This window comes from Entelurus aequoreus, linkage group LG03 (assembly GCF_033978785.1).
Source record: "Entelurus aequoreus isolate RoL-2023_Sb linkage group LG03, RoL_Eaeq_v1.1, whole genome shotgun sequence".
NCBI lineage: Eukaryota > Metazoa > Chordata > Actinopteri > Syngnathiformes > Syngnathidae > Entelurus > Entelurus aequoreus.
Genome location: NC_084733.1, coordinates 34,077,286 through 34,099,481, shown reverse-complemented (window position 1 = coordinate 34,099,481; position 22,196 = coordinate 34,077,286). Strand labels below are relative to the sequence as shown.

Below are 22,196 nucleotides of genomic sequence, written 5' to 3'. Positions count from 1 at the left end.
TCAGTGGTGGCTGGTGAATTTTGTTTTAGGTGGGGCTGAAAGTTTGTAAACCAAACCCCTGTAGGGGTGTCATCCTCCCCCAGAAGATTTATTTGTGATTTTCACATACAAATATTGAAGATCTTTGCTCCTTCTGAACTCTGTGGTAATGTTATTTTCATAAAATACAACCAATAGTACATTAATGTTAAATCTTGCTTGTGAAAAGTAATCCCCCGATTCCTATTTTCAACAGTCCGCTCATTTGAGCAGGAAAACGCTGAACATCAGCCCGGCATCTTTGTTTTCTACCTGTCAACTGTCAGTTTAGGCTGCTCGCCGGCTCCTCATCACCACTTCAAGATGCAATTTGCTCGCGTCACAGCAACCAATACTGCGTCTACTTAAAAGATGTCTATGGTTATAACATCATTTCAAACACAGCAATATGTTGCGTCCACTGCAGTTTGCTACCTTATTCATACTTTTTGTCAAGTGATTTTTTAAAGCAGGGTTGCATGAGGTACCTACAAATAACGTCACGTTAGTCAATGTATCACACACAGTAACATAACGTTAGACGGTGGTCAGCAGCACCGCATATTTTAGCCACCTACAAAAAGACAAACATAGTCAAATAAAGGTCAGTTGAAATGTATACTATATTAAGAATATGTGTACATATTGCATAGGGCCCTGACATCTAAAAAGTACAACTCTGTTCATTGTTATGTTCATGTATTTGTTATGTTTTTCATGTGTACGCACACATAAACACACATACAGTATGAGATGAGATCAATGAGATAAGGTAAGAACAGAATAGAAACTGCTGTGGAACTAGTTACAATGCAATATGCCATGGAAATACAATGTTAACACTTTTGTACAAATAAGTACAATTGCACTTGTTTTTGCAAATGTGTTTATTCTGTAAAGGAATGAGTTAAATGTTTAAAATTGTTTAAACTATTAAAATGACTGGTTAATAGTGCTATTATGAATTGCAATGTCAGTACTATTTTTTTTCCTGCTATTTCAAATGCACTTGTTTTAATAAATAAATACAGCGGTTTAAAAGCATACACAATCTGTGTAAAAATATTAGTCTGTGGTTAAAAGGACTTGAAAGGACTCGAAACTTAAAATGCAGGACTTGTGACTTGACTTGAGACTTTCCAGTCTTGACTTTGGACTTGACTCGGGACTTGCCTGTCTTGACTCGGGACTTGACTCGAGACTTGAGGGCAAAGACTTGAGACTTACTTGTGACTTGCAAAGCAATGACTTGGTCCCACCTCTGTTAAATCAACATAAGAAACACAAGATACACTTACAATTAGTACACTAACCCAAAAAAACCCTCCCCCATTCGCACAAAAGGGTTGTTTTTTTCTGTTATTAATATTCTGGTTCCTACATTATATATCAATATAGATTAATACAGTCTGCAAGGGATACAGTCCGTAAGCACACATGATTGTGCGTGCTGCTGGTCCACTAATAATACTAACCTTTAACAGTTAATTTTACTCATTTTCATTAATTACTAGTTTCTATGTAACTGTTTTTATATTGTTTTACTTTCTTTTTTATTCAAGAAAATGTTTTTAATTTATTTATCTTATTTTGTTTTATTAATTTTTTAAAAAAGGACCTTATCTTCACCATACCTGGTTGTCCAAATTAGGCATAATAATGTGTTATTTCCACGACTGTATATATTGGTATCGGTTGATATCGGTATCGGTAATTAAGAGTTGGACAATATTGGAATATCGGATATCGGCAAAAAGCCATTATTGGACATACCTAATTTTGATTATATGCCGAAGGCTAATATGCTAATAATATAAATTTTTAAAAAAAGGACCAGCGTACCACAAACAGCATCCATGGTCAATATAGGAGGCAAAGAAAATGTGTAATATCTAATAATATATATCTCATTAAGAATTGATATATGTTATTTTATTATAAATTATGTTAAAGGTTAATATTATTTTAATAAAATAAAAAAGGACCAATAAGCTACGCCCTAAAAAAATATACCGTTATATATGTGGACAGTCCATAAATGTTTCTCAAATAACCACATATATTCTATTTGTGATAGTACAATAAATGAATTATGGCAAGTGGAAAACGTTCAAAACCATGATGTCATCGCTTAACGGATACGGAAGTGCGAATGAGATGGTGGACGGTGGTACAGCCAGGAAACAAATCTTTGAAAAAGAATAGCAGGAAGTCAAACGAATGAAACTTCAACATAAAAGCTTGTCTCGGAACATCGGTCTAGATAGATACATGGATTTCCTGAAACAGGCTTTTCTTGATTTATTTTGAAACATACAACCTAAGTGATGCTCTATTGAGACGTGTGGCAGCGCATCTTCATTGTGGGTCATAATTTTTATGGATTTGTCGTTAATTTTGTTCCAAAATACAAAATGACGTCGGACACTTTGTTACACTACGCCAATGTGTCTACGCTGTTGGTGTGTATGGTGCTCAAGTTCCCGCAGATCTTCGTACTTATGCGAGCTAAATCGACGACCGGAGTCAGCCTCAAAAGTCTCCTGCTCGAACTTTTTGGGTGAGTATTAATATTCAAATTATGGTTTTCATGTTTTACTGTTCCTTTAAAAAATGCTGGCTAATGTATTTTGTACAACCTTACATAGTTAACGATTGTCGTTTTTTCGGTGGGGATCTCAAGCAAATCCTGTTTTTATAAATCGTTTTTTTAAAGGACGTGTAAATATTGCACTACTGCAGGATTCATGCAAAAATATTTAAGGCTTAACACAACTAATCCAACTTTTTAAAAATGTTGGTTTGTTTACATAATGGCAAATAAACGAATTTATGTATAACACTATTATTTCTAAGCACCCTTTATTTCCTTGGTGCCAGAGGCCACGACTGGGGTGAGTGACGTCATATTGCATGCTGCAGTGATATCATAAAGTCAACATTTTTAAAAAAAACTGCACAAAGTCAACAGTTGCTGCTGTACCATAACTTACATCATGTACTAATGTATACATGTTTACATGTTTATTATTGTCTTTATAACAAGAGAAAACAGAATGCAACTGTACATACTGTATGTAAGTCAGGGGTGTCCAAACTTTTTACACTACATACTAAAAAATAAAAAGAATGCGGGTGGAGGCCACCTTTTATTATTTTACAATGTGTAAAACAATCTGTGTGGATATGTTGATAGGTTGTGTATATTTTAAGAAAAGGTTTAAATATGAAATGATAAACATGAATTATATCAGGTTTCTTGACATACTTTTTTCCCTCATGATATATTGACCTAATTACCATAACATGATGACTTAATGCTCATAATATTACAACTTATAACACATTTTCAAAAACGAATCTTGTTTTGGTTTGTTTCTTATAGTATGATTACTTTAATTATTGAGTTGATTAATATTTCAACGTTATGCTTTAAAATTGACTTTTTCCTGGTAAGATTTCACATTTTTTTCCCCTCACAATTTTAGGACTTAAGTCTCTGAATATTTTGAAATCAGTCTTGTAAAAGTAAATATAATTCTATAATTGTTTACTTTGTATTTGTATAACCCTATTGTCCCAATAGTTTGACTTTATTTGTGTGCAACTACAACCTTTTTTAATGCTAAAACAACATTTTTCCTCTCTATCTTTTATTTCCTAATATTTCGTCTTTAATTTCGTAAAATTACTATTTATTTTCTTGTTGGATTACACATTTTTGCCTCTTACTTGTATCTATTTATTTTCCTAATATTTTGGCTTTAATCTCATAAAATTACAAATAATATTCTCTCTAAATTTGACATCATTTAAAATTTTTTATTTTATTTTATGATCATAGTGTCAATATTTTTACTTTCATCTCATGCAGCTACTTTTTTATGGTAAGACTACATTTTTCATCTTATTTTTATGACTTTATTCTCCTAATATTTTGGCTTTGACCTTGTAAAATTACAACTTGTTTCCTTGAAAAAAGAAAATAAGAAAAAATCTATTGATTGTATTACTTTACCCTCTTAATATTTCAACTTTATTCCCATGACATTACTGCTCTTTTTCCCCCATTTAGATTTTTTTTCCCTTGTCATTTCATTTTTTTTAATGTGCTGAGGGCCAATACTAATGTATACACATATTTACACTTTTTTAGCAGTGTAAGGTTTCACCAATTCTGACACGGCATAAACAATTAAAAATGCACACAAAAACCTTTCCACAACACATTGCACTGGGATGTAGAGTTGCAGGAGTCTTCCTTTCTACAACTAAATGCTATAGACTTACTGTAAGTATATTTAATGACAATGTTGTATCTATTATTTTGAATTGAAAAGAGTCATTAAAACATGAAATGTAGGCATTATTTCTTCATTGTTTGAGTTGCTACTGCATTGTACAGTAAATAACACCATTGTGTGTTGACTCATCGTCTACGTCATTGTAGCTTCACATTTCTGCTGTCGTTATTCCTACATATTGATATCACTGCACGTGTAGTTGCATGTTGATAGCAGCTGCCATAGCTACATTTAAATAGCTACACCTGTACAATCTACAAAACCCAAAACCAGTGAAGTTGGCACGTTGTGTAAATCGTAAATAAATACAGAATACAATTATTTGCAAGTCCTTTTCAACCTATATTCAATTGAATAGACTGCAAAAACAAGATACTTAACGTTCTAACTGAGAAACGTTGTTAATTTTTCACATATTAGCTCATTTGGAATTTGATGCCTGCAACATGTTTAAAAAAAGCTGCACAAGAGGCAAAAAACAGAGAAAGTTGAGGAATGGTCATCAAAACACTTATTTGGAACATCCCACAGCTGGACAGGCAAATTGGGAACAGGTGGGTGCCATGATTGGGTATAAAAGCAGCTTCCATGAAATGCTCAGTCATTCACAAACAAGGATGGGGCGAGGGTCACCACTTTGCGTGAGCAAATTGTTAAACGGTTTAAGAACAACATTTCTCAATGAGCTATTGCAAGAAATTTAGGGATTTCACCATCTACGATCCGTAATATAATCAAAAGGTTCAGGGAATCTAGAGAAATCACTGCATGTAAGTACCTCAGGCGGTACTGCATCAAAAAGCGACATCAGTATGTAAAGGATATCACCACATGGGCTCAGGAACACTTCAGAAAACCACTGTAAGTAACTACAGTTTGTCGCTACATCTGTAAGTGCAAGTTAAAACTACTATGCAAAGCTATAGCCATTTATCAACAACACCCAGAAACGGCGGCGGTTTCGCTGGACCCAAGCTCATCTAAGATGGACTGATGCAAAGTGAAAAAGTGTTCTGTGGTCTGACGAGTCCACATTTCAAATTGTTTTTGGAAACTGTGGACGTCGTGTCCTACGGACAAAAGAGGAAAATAACCATACGGATTGTTATAGGCGCAAAGTTCAAAAGCCAGCATCTGTGATGGTATGGGGGTGTATTAGTGCCCAAGGCATGGGTAACTTACACATCTGTGAAGGCACCATTAATGCTGAAAGGTACATACAGGTTTTGGAGCAACAAATGTTGCCATCCAAGCAATGTTATCATGGACGCCCCTGCTTATTTCAGCAAGACAATGCTGAAATGTTACAACAACGTGGGTTCGTAGTAAAAGAGTGCAGGTACTAGACTGGCCTGCCTGTAGTCCAGACCTGTCTCCCATTGAAAATGTGTGGCGCATTATGAAGCCTAAAATACCACAACGGAGACCCCGGACTGTTGTGTATTAGTGCCCAAGACATGGGTAACTTACACATCTGTGAAGGCGCCATTAATGCTGAAAGGTACATACAGGTTTTGGAGCAACTTATGTTGCCATCCAAGCAACGTTACCATGGACGCCCCTGCTTATTTCAGCAAGACAATGCCAAGCCACGTGTTACATCAACGTGGCTTCATAGTAAAAGAGTGCGGGTACTAGACTGGCCTGCCTGCAGTCCAGACCTGTCTCCCATTGAAAATGTGTGGCGCATTATGAAGCCTAAAATACCACAACGGAGACCCCCGGACTGTTGAACGACTTAAGCTGTACATCAAGCAAGAATGGGGAATAATTCCATCTGAAAAGCTTCAAAATTTGGTCTCCTCAGTTCCCAAACGTTTACTGAGTGTTAAAAGGAAAGGCCATGTAACACAGTGGTGAACATGCCCCTGTGACAACTTTTTGCAATGTGTTGCTGCCATTAAATTCTAAGTTAATGATTATTTGCACAAAAAAAAAAAAAGTTCCTCAGTTGGAACATTAAGTATCTTGTCCTAGCTGTCTATTTAATTGAATATAAGCTGAAAAGGATTTGCAAATCATTTTATTCTGTTTTATCTACGATTTACACAACGTGCTAACTACACTGGTTTTGGGTTTTGTAATACATTTTGCTCAAATACTACATTTACATTGTCCAGGTGTGTCTTTGAGTTTAAGAAGGATCATTTTATATGTGATAACATGTACTGCTCATAATCTCAATGTGCCACAAAGATGAACTTCCATAAAGCATGGGGACGGCGTGGCGAAGTTGGGAGAGTGGCCGTGCCAGCAATCTGAGGGTTACTGGTTCAATCCCCACCTTCTACCATCCTAGTCACGTCCGTTGTGTCCTTGAGCAAGACACTTCACCCTTGCTCCTGATGGGCCTGGTTAGCGCCGTGCATGGCAGCTCCCGCCATCAGTGTGTGAATGTGTGTGTGTGAATGGGTGAATGTGGAAAATAGTGTCAAAGCGCTTTGAGTTCCTTAAAAAGGTAGAAAAGCGCTATACAAGTACGACCCATTTACCATTTAAAGCATGTTAACATCCTTCTTGTCACGTCAGTGCCAAACGTTCACTGTCTGCTCGACAGGTACATCGTGTTTGTCACGTACCAGACGTACTACGACTACCCCCCACCAACATACCTGGAATATCCCATTCTTATTGCTCAAGGTGAGTTGCCTTTTAAGGATCTGCTTATTAAACCACTGTTTTTTATTTCTATTTTTACAGCCGAAGTCTGAGGTCAAGAACAACACCTTGGCCTAAACTTCAAGTTATTTCAGGCTTAGACATATAAATGTTTAAAAAGTTTTACACCTGTTCTACGCGATTAATTATTAAGTTTATGGTAAACTTCAAAAGATTTCCACTAAAGACTTGTTAATCACATTTAATTAGGTTCTCACGTCACAACTTAAGGATTTATACACGAGTAGACGGACTGTTTGGCGTGATGTTTGGTCGTAGGATAACCGAGACAGCATACGAAAACCAGAAAAAACCTTTGGCGAAAATTTCCGTCGTAAAACAAAAATTGTGCGAAAACTGTATAATTGTTCTCCAAAATCTGTAAATTCCTCTTAAGCTTACTCAATGCAAATTGTAAAATGTATGGGTACTCACTAGAGGTGGGACTCTTTGGGCATCTCTTGATTCAATCTAATTCCAATTATAGGGGTGACGATTCGACTCAGAATCGATTCTCGATTCAACACGATTCTGGCAATGTATTATTTGCTATAGTAAAACCTTTTCAAAACAAATTACAAAAACTTCTTATGACGTGCGAGTAAGCATGGAGATAGCTTAAAAACAAAATTTTACAAATTAATTCATAAAAAAAAAAGATTTTCAATATTCAATCAATCAATGTTTATTTATATAGCCTTAAATCACAAGTGTCTCAAAGGGCTGTATTGATTTTTGAAAACAATCAATTTAGAACTACACTACCGTTCAAAAGTTTGGGGTCACCCAAACAATTTTGTGGAATAGCCTTCATTTCTAAGAACAAGAATAGACTGTCGAGTTTCAGATGAAAGTTCTCTTTTTCTGGCCATTTTGAGCGTTTAATTGACCCCACAAATGTGATGCTCCAGAAACTCAATCTGCTCAAAGGAAGGTCAGTTTTGTAGCTTCTGTAACGAGCTAAACTGTTTTCAGATGTGTGAACATGATTGCACAAGGGTTTTCTAATCATCAATTAGCCTTCTGAGCCAATGAGCAAACACATTGTACCATTAGAACACTGGAGTGATAGTTGCTGGAAATGGGCCTCTATACACCTATGTAGATATTGCACCAAAAACCAGACATTTGCAGCTAGAATAGTCATTTACCACATTAGCAATGTATAGAGTGTATTTCTTTAAAGTTAAGACTAGTTTAAAGTTATCTTCATTGAAAAGTACAGTGCTTTTCCTTAAAAAATAAGGACATTTCAATGTGACCCCAAACTTTTGAACGGTAGTGTAAATTAATTAGAATCGCCATTTGGATGTATATCAATTTTGTTGAGCACTCCTAATGATTATTGAAGATGCCAAAAACTTCAACAGCCAATCAGCAAGAAGCTACAGGCTGCATTTCAGCCTCAGTCCAACAATGTAAAGTTCAATTTATTCCACAAAAACAAAAAATCTAAATGTTTTTTAAATACTGGTCATAATTTCAATATGCTGTTGTGTAAGAGAAATAGTACAAAAGTAGTGATGGTTTAGACTTTTGTACAGAAATGTACATTAACTATTGCACCCACTTCCTTGTTGTAACTCTTGGAATAAATAAATAATAGACAATAATACAACTATTAAATAAACAGTTTTTTAGTTTTTCTCAAAATCTGATAATACACTACAGTATATCGAAATATCGTACTTAAGATAGATATTATTTTAACATTCCTGGCTGGATGCAATCGAATTGCTTCGCCAAGTTGGCGATACGCACAGTCAATGTTTTTGATGATTTATTTCTTTAATTCAATGAATATCATCCACTTCCTCTTCTCAGTACTGACCTTCACACTTACTTTCTTCCTTCCCATGGTTAGAAAACAAAGTTGTTAACTATAGGCTAGTGCTAGTGAGCAAGACCAGGGCCCGTATTCCTAAAGATTCTGAGAATCCGCTCAGAGAGCTTCTAACTTCCATCCATCCATCCATGTTCTACCGCTTGTCCCTTTTGGGGTTGCGGGGGGGTGCTGGAGCCTATCTCAGCTGCATTCAGGCGGAAGGCGGGGTACACCCTGGACTTTAACTTAAAAAGAAATAATAGCAAGGAGTCTTAGCTTAGGAGTAATTCCAGCAAGCTTTGTCATCTACACTGTCTTTCCCAGCTAATAACACTACCTACAAGGGTGTGTGTGATTCCACCCAATCAACCATAGATCTCATTCTCATTTCAGACCGGCCTAAAATAAAAAATAGTGGGGTCATGATCTGTGGTCTTAGCGACCACTATCTAACCTTCTGCACCCGCAAAATAGCTAAACCCAAAGCCAACGGCCACATAACAGCCCAATCCACATCCCTTATAAAATACTCCAGTGATAATTTCAACCTAAAATTAGGTGAGTGGGACTGGTCCCCTGTGCTCGCGAGCTACCTGGTCGATGATGCTTGGGATCGCTTCAAAACAGCATTCCTAATGATACTAAACGTAATGGCTCCCGTGAAAACAGTCAGGATCAAAGCTCTGAACCATGGATGAATCCGGACCTATTAGCTGCCATAAAAGACAGAGACAGAAAATACTCAGAATACCAAAAGTGCAAAACCGAAATAGATAAACAACCCAATAATAACAACCTCAAATCACTCCTTTCAACACTCAAAAAACAATGCAATAAATTAAGAAATAAGACAACCAACCTGACTAAATCCTTAAAAAAAATTACATTACCGACAAAATAGAGAAAAACACAAATAAACCACGGGAGCTCTGGAAAATCCTCAACAACCAGCTTTCTGGTTGCAGCCAGAAACTTAAAACCAGACTAACCAACATCAACATCAAGGAGGGGGACTCCCTCATTACAGACAAAATGGAGGTAGCAAGCAGACTCAACACCTTTTTCACCAGCATAGCCACAACTCTAGTCAACAAGCTGTCCCACCACTCTGGTCACTTTGGTGTAGAACACGTTAAAGCCTTCTACAGAAAGCTAGGAGTATTCAACAACAATTTCAAATTAGAAATGGTCTCAGCTGATAAGGTGCTTAAAAAATTGAGCGCGCTCCAACCAAACAAGGCCACTGGCCTTGATAATATTCCCTCCAGATTCCTGAGTGACTCTGCCTCCACCATTTCCCCTATCATCACGCACATGATAAACCTCTCAATTTCTCAAGGCCAAGTACCAAAAGATTTTAAGATAGCAAGAGTAACTCCCCTCTTTAAAAAAGGAAGCAAATTGGAACCTGGCAACTACCGACCTGTTTCTATTCTCAGTTCCATTTCGAAAGTAATGGAACAAATAGTTTATGACCAGGTCGATAGTTATCTTGCCACTAATAAACTCATGTACAAATTCCAATCCGGCTTCAGAACTAACCACTCCACTGACACATGCCTTCTCTATCTGACCGACCACATCAAACATGAGGTGGACGCGGGCAAATACTGCGGCATGGTCATGCTGGACCTTCAGAAGGCCTTTGACACCGTTAACCACGCTATACTGTTGGATAAGCTCAGAGCAATCGGATTTGATAAAACTTCATCGAGCTGGATGCAATCTTACTTGGAGAGGAGGGAACAGGTGGTAGAGGTGAACGGCACCATGACCCCCCCCCCCCCCTCTCGGTGAGCTGTGGAGTCCCCCAAAGCAGTATATTGGGGCCTTTACTGTTCCTAATATACATAAACGACATGTCATCAGCATGCGACTGTGAATTGTTTTTGTTTGCGGATGACTCTGCCCTGCTGGTATCCGGCAAGGACAAGTCACAGGTGGAGAAAATCCTCAGTGCTGAACTCTGTAAAATTTGCACCTGGCTCGCTGACAACAAGCTATCCATACACTTGGGTAAAACGGAATCCATCCTATTTGGGTCCCACATCAACCTTAAGAAAGTCAGTGACTTCACTATAAAAGTGGGTGTCCTTGTTATCACCAGGAAAGATGAGGTCACCTACCTAGGTTCCATTCTAGAGGCTAATCTTTCCTGTGATAAAATGGCAACCAAGGTAATCAAAAAGGTCAACCAACGAACAAGATTTCGCTACAGAATCTCCTCTCTGGTCAACAAAAGCACCTTGAAGATTCTAGCGGGAACTCTCGTTCAACCCTTTTTCGATTACGCATGCACCTCCTGGTACCCTAGCACCTCCAAAACCCTCAAATCTAGACTCCAAACATCCCAGAACAAGCTAGTCAGATTACTTCTAGACCTCCACCCCAGATCACACCTCACTCCTACCCACTTCTCCAAAGTGGGCTGGCTCAGGGTGGAGGACAGAGTAAAACAACTTGCACTGAGCCTAGTCTATAAAATCCGCTACACCTCCCTGATACCGAAGTACATGTCAAACTACTTCCTTAACGTAAATGACCGCCATAACCACAACACCAGGGGGAGCTCCACTAACCACGTTAAACCCAGATTCCGAACTAACAAAGGTCTTAACTCATTCTCTTTTTATGCCACATCAATATGGAATGCACTCCCAACAGGTGTAAAATAAAGGGCATCTCTATCCTCCTTCAAAACCGCACTAAAAGAACACCTCCAGGCAACTACAACCCTAAACTAACACCCTCCCTTCCACATCATACCTCTTCGGATTGTAAATAATCAAATGTAAATAAAAAATGTAGACACTTTTTCTTATACCTTCTGATCTCTCTATGTCCACTACTTGCTGTACATATCCTACCAAGTCAGTCATACACTGTTTCATTGTCCATTTCTCTGATGATGCAATTGTTGATGCTGATTGTTGATGACTGAAGTGTTGATACCAACCAAGCCTAACCCTCCTCCCCCACCGCCCCCTTCCATATCCCACACCCCGGATTGTAAATAATGTAAATAATTCAATGTATATACCCTGATGATTATCTTGTGTGATGACTGTATTATGATGTTAGTATATATTTGATAGTATATATCTGTATCATGAATCAATTTAAGTAGACCCCGACTTAAACAAGTTGAAAAACTTATGCAGGTGATACCATTTAGTGGTCAATTGTACGGAATATGTACTTCACTGTGCAATCTACTAATAACATTTTCAATCAATCAATCAATCAAAAAACATTCTCAGAGAACTCTGAGCAAGGAATGGACAGAAACTCCTGTCTTAGTGAGGAGGTGTGGTTGACCATGTTGAGTCATCATTTCCAAAAATGTGATTGGTTGATCCTAAAAGCGAGATAAAAAATATACTTTTGGTGATGATGGGCAAAGAATGGACCCTCAAATTGATCAACTTAATCATGGAATCTAATCTTCTGAAGACTGTGTCATTGCAAATACAATTTCACATAAAATAAATTGATTAGTAAGATGTTCTTTAAAAATATCCTACAAAATGTGTGGAAAATTAGACCCAATTGCACAGTATTTATTCATAGTGATAGTTATATTTATTTGCTCATATTAATTGCCATGCTGGTAAGTTTTGCACTTTCAACTTTGAACATTCATCCATCCATTTTTCTACCGCTTGTCCCTTTTGGGGTCGCTGGAGCCTATCCCAGCTGCACTCGGGCGAAAGGCGGGGTACACCCTGGACAAGTCGCCACCTCATTGCAGGGCCAACACAGATAGACAGACAACATTCACACTCACATTCACACACTAGGGCCAATTTAGTGTTGCCAATCAACCTATCCCCAGGTGCATGTCTTTGGAGGTGGGAGGAAGCCGGAGTACCTGGAGGGAACCCACGCAGTCACGGGGAGAACATGCAAACTCCACACAGAAAGATCCAGAGCCCAGGATCGAACGCAGGACCTTTGTATTGTGAGGCACATCCACTAACCCCTGTTGCACCATGCTGCCCCAGTGTGGTATTTACCAGGGTGAAATGGCTCAGCTTGTATCAATGTCTGGGATTGCTGAGCGGCCGATAAGAGGCAGTGTTGGCGTCAGGTTGGAGAAGTAAGTGCGTCTCTAATGAGACCAACCACAAACATCATTCCTGCGCGACCCAATCTGTAGTGTTTCATGAACTCCCTGTCACCCAGTGTTTGGAGAATATCTCTCTTGACTCTTAAAAGCTAGGATTATTTAGTGATAGCTTTTATCTCTACTAGGATCTACTCCTCACTTTTAAAGTTAAAGTACCACTGATAGTCACACACACACTAGGTGTGGTGAAATGACCCTCTGCATTTGACCCATCCCCTCGTTCCACCCCCTGGGAGGTGAGGGGAGCAGTGAGCAGCAGCGGTGGCCGCACTCGGGAATCATTTTGGTGATTTAACCCCCAATTCCAACCCTTGATGCTGAGTGCCAAGCAGGGAGGTAATGGCTCCCATTTTGATAGTCTTTTGGTAAGACTCGGCCGGGGTTTAAACTCACGACCGACAGATCTCAGGGCGGACACTCTAACCACAACACCACTGAGCAGGCTTTTTAGGGGAAATTGTAAGAAAACATCATGATTCTAAGATTTTTCTTAGAATTAGGAGCAATTGCTTGCACTAAGAATCTTTAGGAATACGGCCCCAGATGTTTCGGGCGGATATTACGGGGTTCACTGTGACATTTGCTACGCCAACTAATGGCGGGGATGCTTGTAACTCAAATTTTTGCTTGCAACTTAAGGCGTAGCAATTTTCAGAGCGACGGCTCTTATATCAAAACACTCTTTAAGTATATTGTATTATTTTTTGCACACTTTGCCTCCTCAGATGTCGTCCTGCTACTGCTGATCCTGCTCTACAACAACAGGTTGCAGGACAGCCTCATCTACACTGTTTTGTATCCTTGTTGTGTATCGCACTGTTGCTTTTTATTACACGGCTCAGAATAAGAGTGACGCACAATCTTGTGTTGATACTTCCACGCTATACGCACAGCTGCCTCAATGTGGCATATTCAGGTTTGTCCTGGGCTGGAGGCTACTAACCGTGGAGAAATGGATCATCGATTTCGCGATGGTAAGAAATCTCGCTGACGTAACTTCCCCTGAAACTCAAAGGCCACATCATTAGGTACACTCTCACTATCTAACAAGGTCCAATACAAGAACTGATTATCTTTCTGCATTAATAATAAAAAATGTTATGGTAACTTAAAGGCCTACTGAAACCCACTACTACCGACCACGCAGTCTGATAGTTTATATATCAATGATGAAATCTTAACATTATAACACATGCCAATACGGCCGGGTTAACTTATAAAGTGACATTTTAAATTTGCCGCTAAACTTCCGGTTCGAAACGCCTCTGAGGATGACGTATGCGCGTGACGTAGCCCGGCGAACACGGGTATGCCTTCCACATTGAAGCCAATACGAAAAAGCTCTGTTTTCATTTCATAATTCCACAGTATTCTGGACATCTGTGTTCGTGAATCTGTTGCAATCATGTTCATTGCATTATGGAGAAGGAAGCTGAGCAAGCAAAGAAGAAAGTTGTCGGTGCGAAATGGACGTATTTTTCGAACGTAGTCAGCAACAACAGTACACAGCCGGCGCTTCTTTGTTTACATTCCCGAAAGATGCAGTCAAGATGGAAGAACTCGGATAACAGAGACACTAACCAGGAGGACTTTTGACTTCGATACACAGACGCCTGTAGAGAACTGGGACAACACAGACTCTTACCAGGATTACTTTGATTTGGATGACAAAGACGCAGACGTGCTACTGTGAGTATGCAGCTTTGGCTTCTAAACATTTGATCGCTTGACCGTATGTGCGCAACTTTTTTTTGCGTATGTACGTAACTTTTTTAAAATATATAAGCTTTATGAACCTTGGGTTAGGTGAACGGTCTTTTGGGCTGAGTGATTGTGTGTGTTGATCAGGTGTTTGAATTGTATTGGCGTGTTCTATGGAGCTAGGAGCTAGCAGAGGAGCTAGGAGCTAGCATAACAAACACGCAGGTGTTTTTATGCAGGATTAATTTGTGGCATATTAAATATAAGCCTGGTTGTGTTGTGGCTAATAGAGTATATATATGTCTTGTGTTTATTTACTGTTGTAGTCATTCCCAGCTGAATATCAGGTCACCCCCGGCTCTCACAGCATCTTCCCTATCTGAATAGCTTCAACTCCCCACTAGTCCTTCACTTGCACTTTACTCATCCACAAATCTTTCATCCTCGCTCAAATTAATGGGGAAATTGTCGCTTTCTCGGTCCGAATCTCTCTCACTTCATGCGGCCATCATTGTAAACAATAGGGAACTTTGCGTATATGTTCAACTGACTACGTCACGCTACTTCCGGTAGGGGCAAGCCTTTTTTTTATCAGATACCAAAAGTTGCAATCTTTATCGTCGTTGTTCTATACTAAATCCTTTCAGCAAAAATATGGCAATATCGCGAAATGATCAAGTATGACACATAGAATAGATCTGCTATCCCCGTTTAAATAAAAAAAAATCATTTCAGTAGGCCTTTAAATAGAAAGTTTGATGGCGCTATCTGCAGTGGACAAAAAGTATGCTGCAACAGTTCTCTCAACACTTTCAAACAGGAAGGCGCTTTCACAAGACGTGTAGTTGCATAACTGCATGTTTTGTAAGTACAGTACTGATATATACTGTATGCATGTTGGATGTCAAAGTGTCTGTGAGAGACACATTTTAAGGGTTAGCTATAGCAGGACTGTCAAACTCTAGACTAAAAAAAATCAGATTTTTTCACTTTCCAAAGCAGTAAAAAATTATTAAAAAAAAAAAAAATACATTCTGCATGTGAGCTTTGTGTTATTAACGTCCATATTAAATGTTTTTCTCGCTACTTTACACGTTATTATTAGTTTGTGTTATTATTTACATTATCCGGGTGTCATATTTGGTCAACATGCATTTTTCAAGATTGGTTGGTATTTTTCCAAGGATGCGTCTATCAATAATATCGGGTGACTGAATACACACATTATTAATGACATGACAAAGATACAATAAAAATACACTAATAAAATATATGTAAGTTAAAAAAATCCTTAATATTATTTAGCATAGCATATTATTTTTATAATCCATTTTGAATTTCATCAAAACATCATAGCATTTTCACTGCTATTTTCAATATACCGGTACCGTATTTTTCGGACTATAAGTCGCAGTTTTTTTCATAGTTTGGCCGGGGGTGCGACTTATACTCAGGAGCGACATATGTGTGAAATTATTAATACATTACCGTAAAATATCAAATAATATTATTTAGCTCATTCACGTAAGAGACTAGACGTATAAGATTTCATGGGATTTAGCGATTAGGAGTGACAGATTGTTTGGTAAACGTATAGCATGTTCTATATGTTATAGTTATTTGAATGACTCTTAACATAATATGTTACGTTAACATACCAGGCACGTTCTCAGTTGGTTATTTATGCGCCATATAACGTACACTTATTCAGCATGTTGTTCACTATTCTTTATTTATTTAAAATTGCCTTTCAAATGTCTATTCTTGGTTTTATCAAATAAATTTCCCCAAAAAATGCGACTCATACTCCAGTGCGGCTTATATGTTTTTTTCCTTCTTTATTATGCATTTTCGGCAGGTGCGACTTATACTCCGAAAAATACGGTAATTGTAATTTATTACACCAATAATTAAGGACCAAATGAAATAAAACTTGTAAGAGAATGCCAAAAAAAAGCCTAACAAACATAATAAATAATTGTTTTCAATTATCCCACAGACCCTGAAGGTTCATAAAAAGACAGTTGGATGTTTGTGAAACCTTTATTCTATTGGCGAAAACACAATAAAGGCACATTTAAAACTTTTTTCAGCGTGTAGTCAACATTGGTAAAGGTTTCACCAGAAGTCTAGGTACAGTTGGACCTGTGTTCATCCGGTCTATGCAAGGTCTAAAAAGGGTTAAATGTGTCTTTATTGCATTTTCACAAATAGACGATGGGTTTCACAAAGTAAAAACTTTCCTATAAAGAATCTGTAAACATTTTATTTTTGTTCAGTTTCTTTGCTGCACTTGTGGCAAAAATGATTCAACGATGAGTAAAAGGTCTTTTAGCGACTATCAGTTCGATTTGAATCAGAAGCAAACTTAATTTACTTTTATTTAATTTGTCTCCATAATTATTGGTGCAATAAATTGCAATCATATCTAAAATAAAAATGCTATTTTGCTTTATCAAGAATTTAGTGAGAATGATATGACAAATGATAAAACAAACATTTTTGTAATTACGTATGATTGATGTATATTTTTTTCGTATTTTTCTCATGCCATTAATAATGTGTGTATGCAGTCATCCAATGTTAATTATAGGAGCATCCTTTGAAAAATACCAACCAAATTCGAAAAATGCATGATCAAAAATTAGTATCCGAATATTATAAATCACAGATTGTCAAACTCTTGAGTGGTACGTGGCTCCATCCAGTGGTACGCCAAATAATCACTGTACAGTGTTTTATTTTCCAGTATTCAAACCCAGTGTTACTGTTCAAACTGTGTGTAATGTTACATTGGCAAAAAATATTAAATATACTTGGTAACTTAAACTGCTGCCTTTTTTAATGAATACATAGGCCTACTACGCTACTGTATTTTATTGTTGGTCATTATGGTGGAACTTGGAGAGCCAAGTGTTTTCCGAGGTGGTATTTGGTGAAAAATGTTTTTAAACCAACTGATCTAATTATATAGACAAATTCCTAATAATGACAATATGAATATCTCCATGACATCGTCTATCAAAGTGAACATTATTATTTTTGTAAAAGCAGAATATTTTGACAGCTGTGATGAGATGTTGCAGGTGTACCTAATGTTGTGGCAGGTCAGTATGCAGTATAACATATGGTGTTAAGAATATAGAATGTATATATGTATATGTATATGTTATTGGTCTTTTCTCAGAGTCTGTGCACCTTCGTCAGTGCTGCTAGTAAGTTCGCACAATTGCAATGTCTATGGAAGTCGAAGGACGCGGGACAGATTAGTGCCCTCACCTGGGGGATGGCCAGCTACACGTGTATGAGTAAGTAAACAATATGCATGCCTTGCTGCTCATCAGATATTCTTCATAGTTCTATCAATGGAAAATAACTTTGCATACATTTACCAGTAATATTTCAGTGTGGATGGATCGGAGTTGTGTGTTTGTCCTTCTAAATGAATGCAAGACAAATTTGATACACTATGACTTATAGCAGTTTAAGAAATACTACAACACAACTACTACCTCCCCTTAGGCATGCTGCACACTTTTTAAACCTGACTTTATGAATATGGATTTGAATAACAATGTCGGTTGTAATTAACACATCCACTCCCGTATAAAGTTAATATGTGGGCTTTTCTTTTCAGCACGGATCTACACCACTATAATGACAACTGGAGACATGCTGGGTGAGTCAAACAAATGTGGTGCATTGCGGACCATTAAGAATCCATGTACAAATAGATAGATAGATAGTACTTTATTAATTCCTTCAGGAGAGTTCCCTCAGGAAAATTAAATGTCCAAATATCCATTATTTTAGTATGTTAACGGTTTTAAAAGGCAAAAGTAAAACCACAGCAGGAGGAGAGAAGAATGCTTAGTACAATGTGAAGTAGTGAAAGGAGAGAAGAATAAATGTTCTGTACAATTGGACTGAAGTCTATTGAAACCGCATTACAGCAGAGAGTAATGAACTAAGAGAAAACTAATAAGTAGATGAATAAGTCAGGAGAGAGAATAATATCCAGTGTCTCAATGCTGTCAGCCATAGATATGAAGGTGTAGATAGACGACTCACCTATTTGAGCTGCTTATTGTGTCTGAGGGCAAAGTGTCTGAACATTCTGCGGTTTTAGAAGGCACCAAAACTTAGACATCAAGAATGGAGGAAAAACGGAAATGACGCAATACGTTATCACATATGTCAGGAGCCTTACATAGATATACTGTACATAAACTATACAATTTTTTTTTTTTAAAGTAGGTAAACACGGGTAAAAGTTAAGTATAAGCAGGTAAAATGTAAAAAAAAAAAAAAAAGCAGGTAAACAGATAAGAAGGTAAAAAGTAGGTAAACAAGTAAAAGAAGGTAAAAAGCAAATTAGAAGATTTTTTTTTTTTTAGGAAGTTAAACGTAAAAGAAGGTAAAAAAAAAAAGTAGGTAAACATAGGGGGAAAAAGTAGGTAAACCTAGGAAAAAATAAGGTAAACAGGTAAAAGAAGGTTAAAAAACTAATTAGATTTTTTTTTAAAGTAGGTAAACATGTAAAAAGGTAGAAAAAAAGTAGGTAAACATAGAAAAAAAGGTAAAAAAGGAGGTGAACAGGTAAAAGAAGGTTAAAAAACAAATTAGAAGATTTTTTTAAAGTAGGTAAACATGTAAAAAAACAAAAGTAGGTAAAAGGAGGTAAACGGATAAAAGAAGGTTAAAAAGTAGATTAGAAAAGTTTTTAAAAAAGTAGGTAAACATGTAAAAGGAGGTAGAAGTTTAAAAAAAGTAGGTAAACATATGTAAAAGATTTAAAAAAATAGGTAAACATAGGTAAAAGAAGGTTAAAAAAGTAGGTAAACAGTTGAAAAAGGTTAAAAAAAAAGAAGTAGGTAAACAGGTAAAGGAAGGTTAAAAAGTAGGTTAGAAGAAGATTTGAAAAGAAAAAGTAGGTAAACATGTAAAATGAGGTAGAAGAAGTTTAAAAGAAGGTAAAAGGTAAGTTACAACAGTGTTGTTGTCCAGCGTGACTGGTAAACAAGCGTCCTGCATAACAATAGGAGTGAGTTGATGGAGAAAACAGCTGGTCTTCCCATGGAATGAGACAATCTTTGGGAGGAGGATGGAAGTAGAAGGGACATTTCTTTGAGGACAACATTCCATCTCCAAAGTCTGTGTAGAGAGAAAGGTGAAAGAAGGCATCAACTAGAAAGGTCCTCTCTAAAACGAGGTGGAGGTCATCTTAGAACATCTCTCCCCCAAACATTGTCTCATTCCAGAGCAGGATTATATTTCTCCATATGTCAATAAATAGATTGATTTTTCATTTGATTAGTGTCTTTGCTGTAAGGAGAAGATTCTCCTTGGCAGCACCAAAAGGAGGACATGAGACAGAATGTGTCTAACATCATCTTCTGGTTGGTCACAGTTCTGGTGCGCTTCATCACCACCACTTTGCTGAACCTTTGGGTGCTGCTAAGCATCTTTTACTACCGGAAAAACGGCCGCAGCTGCGTGAAAGAAGACTGAACACTTTGGAGCGGACAAAACTTCTCACCAGCAAAGTCCCACTGTTACTCCCAGAAGACATGTTACACTGTAAATACCTTTTTTACCTTTCTTGTCCAAACCATTCCAAAGTTCAGAATATGATAAAGCAACTCTCAAGTAGTGTACAGTGGAACACGCTCATGGCCACCAGCTTCTTCCTCTTACTAAAAAATGCCATCTTCAGACATACTGTATATGGCCGACCACTTTTGTTTGAAAAGAGTCATTTGTTGGGAAGTCCCAAATCCGATACACATGCATGCGACTTATGGTGTCTTTAAGTTGAAATGGAATGGTAATTAGTTTTTTTGGCGGCATGTAGTGCTCACAATAATCCTAAGTTAAGGTACCAAGTCAAATTGTTTGTGTGTTAAACATACTTGGCCCATTAAGCTGATTCTAATGCCAGTTAGCTAAATGATGCGGACACGTTTGTTACTGGATACTTTTTCATATGCTTTTGCCTTGTAGACTTTGTATTTGTAAGTTTATTTTATTGTTCCATTAAGGACATTTATTACGTATGTCTAGCTTGTGTGCTTAGCTGTTGTGTAGCTGCTTGCTCATAGTAGCCTATAGCTTACCATGTTTACTTTCTGTGAAGGACTTGACTAACATACAAGAAAAAACAACCTAGTGTGAGGACATTTAGTTAACTGGCTGTCCAGCTTTGCACAAGTAAACCTGATGCAGGACAGCTTGTATCTGAGATTTGACATGCAAACCAATTTAATACGATTTTTTTTTACTGATAACGGACTAACATCTGATATCAGTATCGGATAGTCATTTCTATGAAAAAGTGGTCAGTTTGTGTCGACTGTCCAGACTACAATAATTGAGAACCAAACAATTTTATGTACAAGCTTGTGGTCAGAAGTGACAAAGGTTTTGGTTCACAGCACACCCGACTTTTGAAGGCAGAGAAAAAGTGTCTGAAAATGGTCATTTATAACTATTAATGGAATTGTATAAGAGGTAGGAAGATTCTTGTATAGGACTTGACAATTTATTTAGCGAGAGGCACACATCTTGTACATTCATGATATCATCGACTTGAACGGGTTCCACTGTAGTACACTTGTGTTGTTGTAGGAGAGCACATTCCTATTGTGTTTACATTCTAACTCAGGATAAATTGTCTCTTTTACTCGTTACTTTCAGAACGATATTTAAATAAAGCCGTATTGTGACTATTTTTGTATGCAGACTCTACATTTAATTACCCCATTTGTTTTTAACTTCATTCTGACGCAAACAAATCCCACAATCCTATGCAAGCTGAGCAGCAAACATGCACATTAACGATAAAAAAACCCAAAAACATTTCCCTTTCATATGTTGATCCCTTTTTTTAGTAACAGCAAAACAACTGATTCGGAATTGGCGATCTGGAAAAGGTCTTAAAAGTTGTCAGAATATTTACAATATTTAGGTTAAAACAGGAGTACATTGTTCTTGTAAACAGTGATTACTGACTTAAAGGGGACCTACTATGCAAAACTAAGGTTTGTTACCTATTGGTACCTGTTTTTTGTATTTGGGATCTGCATAAGTGCAGAAAAATGTTAAATCAAACCATAGATGCATGGTGGAAATATGCATCTTCACGTAGAGTTGATCAGGTTGTTGATTGAGGCCTGTGGAATGTTGGTCCACTCCTCTTCAATGGCTGTGCCAAGTTGCTGGATATTGGCAGGAACTGTCATGTATATATACTGTATATATATATATATATATATATATATATATATATATATATATATATATATATATATATATATATATACATATATATCTAGACACACACAAATATATACACACGTGTATATATACACAAATATATACACACGTGTATATATATATATATATATATATATATATATATATATATATATATATATATATATATATATATATATATATATATATATATATATATATACACACATACACAGAAGGCTGCAATACATCACACAATATACTGTAGAATTTAGGCCATGTCGCCCATTCCTAATTGGTAAGGGGT

General features: G+C 37.2%; 1 protein-coding gene across 1 annotated transcript; it reads left to right on the top strand.

Moving 5' to 3' along the window:
• Positions 1 to 2,176: 2,176 nt before the first annotated feature.
• slc66a3 (solute carrier family 66 member 3) lies at positions 2,177 to 21,390 on the top strand. Its single transcript, XM_062041715.1, has 7 exons — positions 2,177 to 2,578; positions 6,880 to 6,962; positions 13,660 to 13,729; positions 13,851 to 13,908; positions 17,823 to 17,943; positions 18,273 to 18,314; positions 20,046 to 21,390. The coding sequence occupies exons 1-7, from the start codon at positions 2,433 to 2,435 to the stop codon at positions 20,144 to 20,146; spliced, it is 621 nt and encodes a 206-aa protein (XP_061897699.1). The 5' UTR covers positions 2,177 to 2,432; the 3' UTR covers positions 20,147 to 21,390.
• The last annotated feature ends 806 nt before the right edge of the window (positions 21,391 to 22,196 follow it).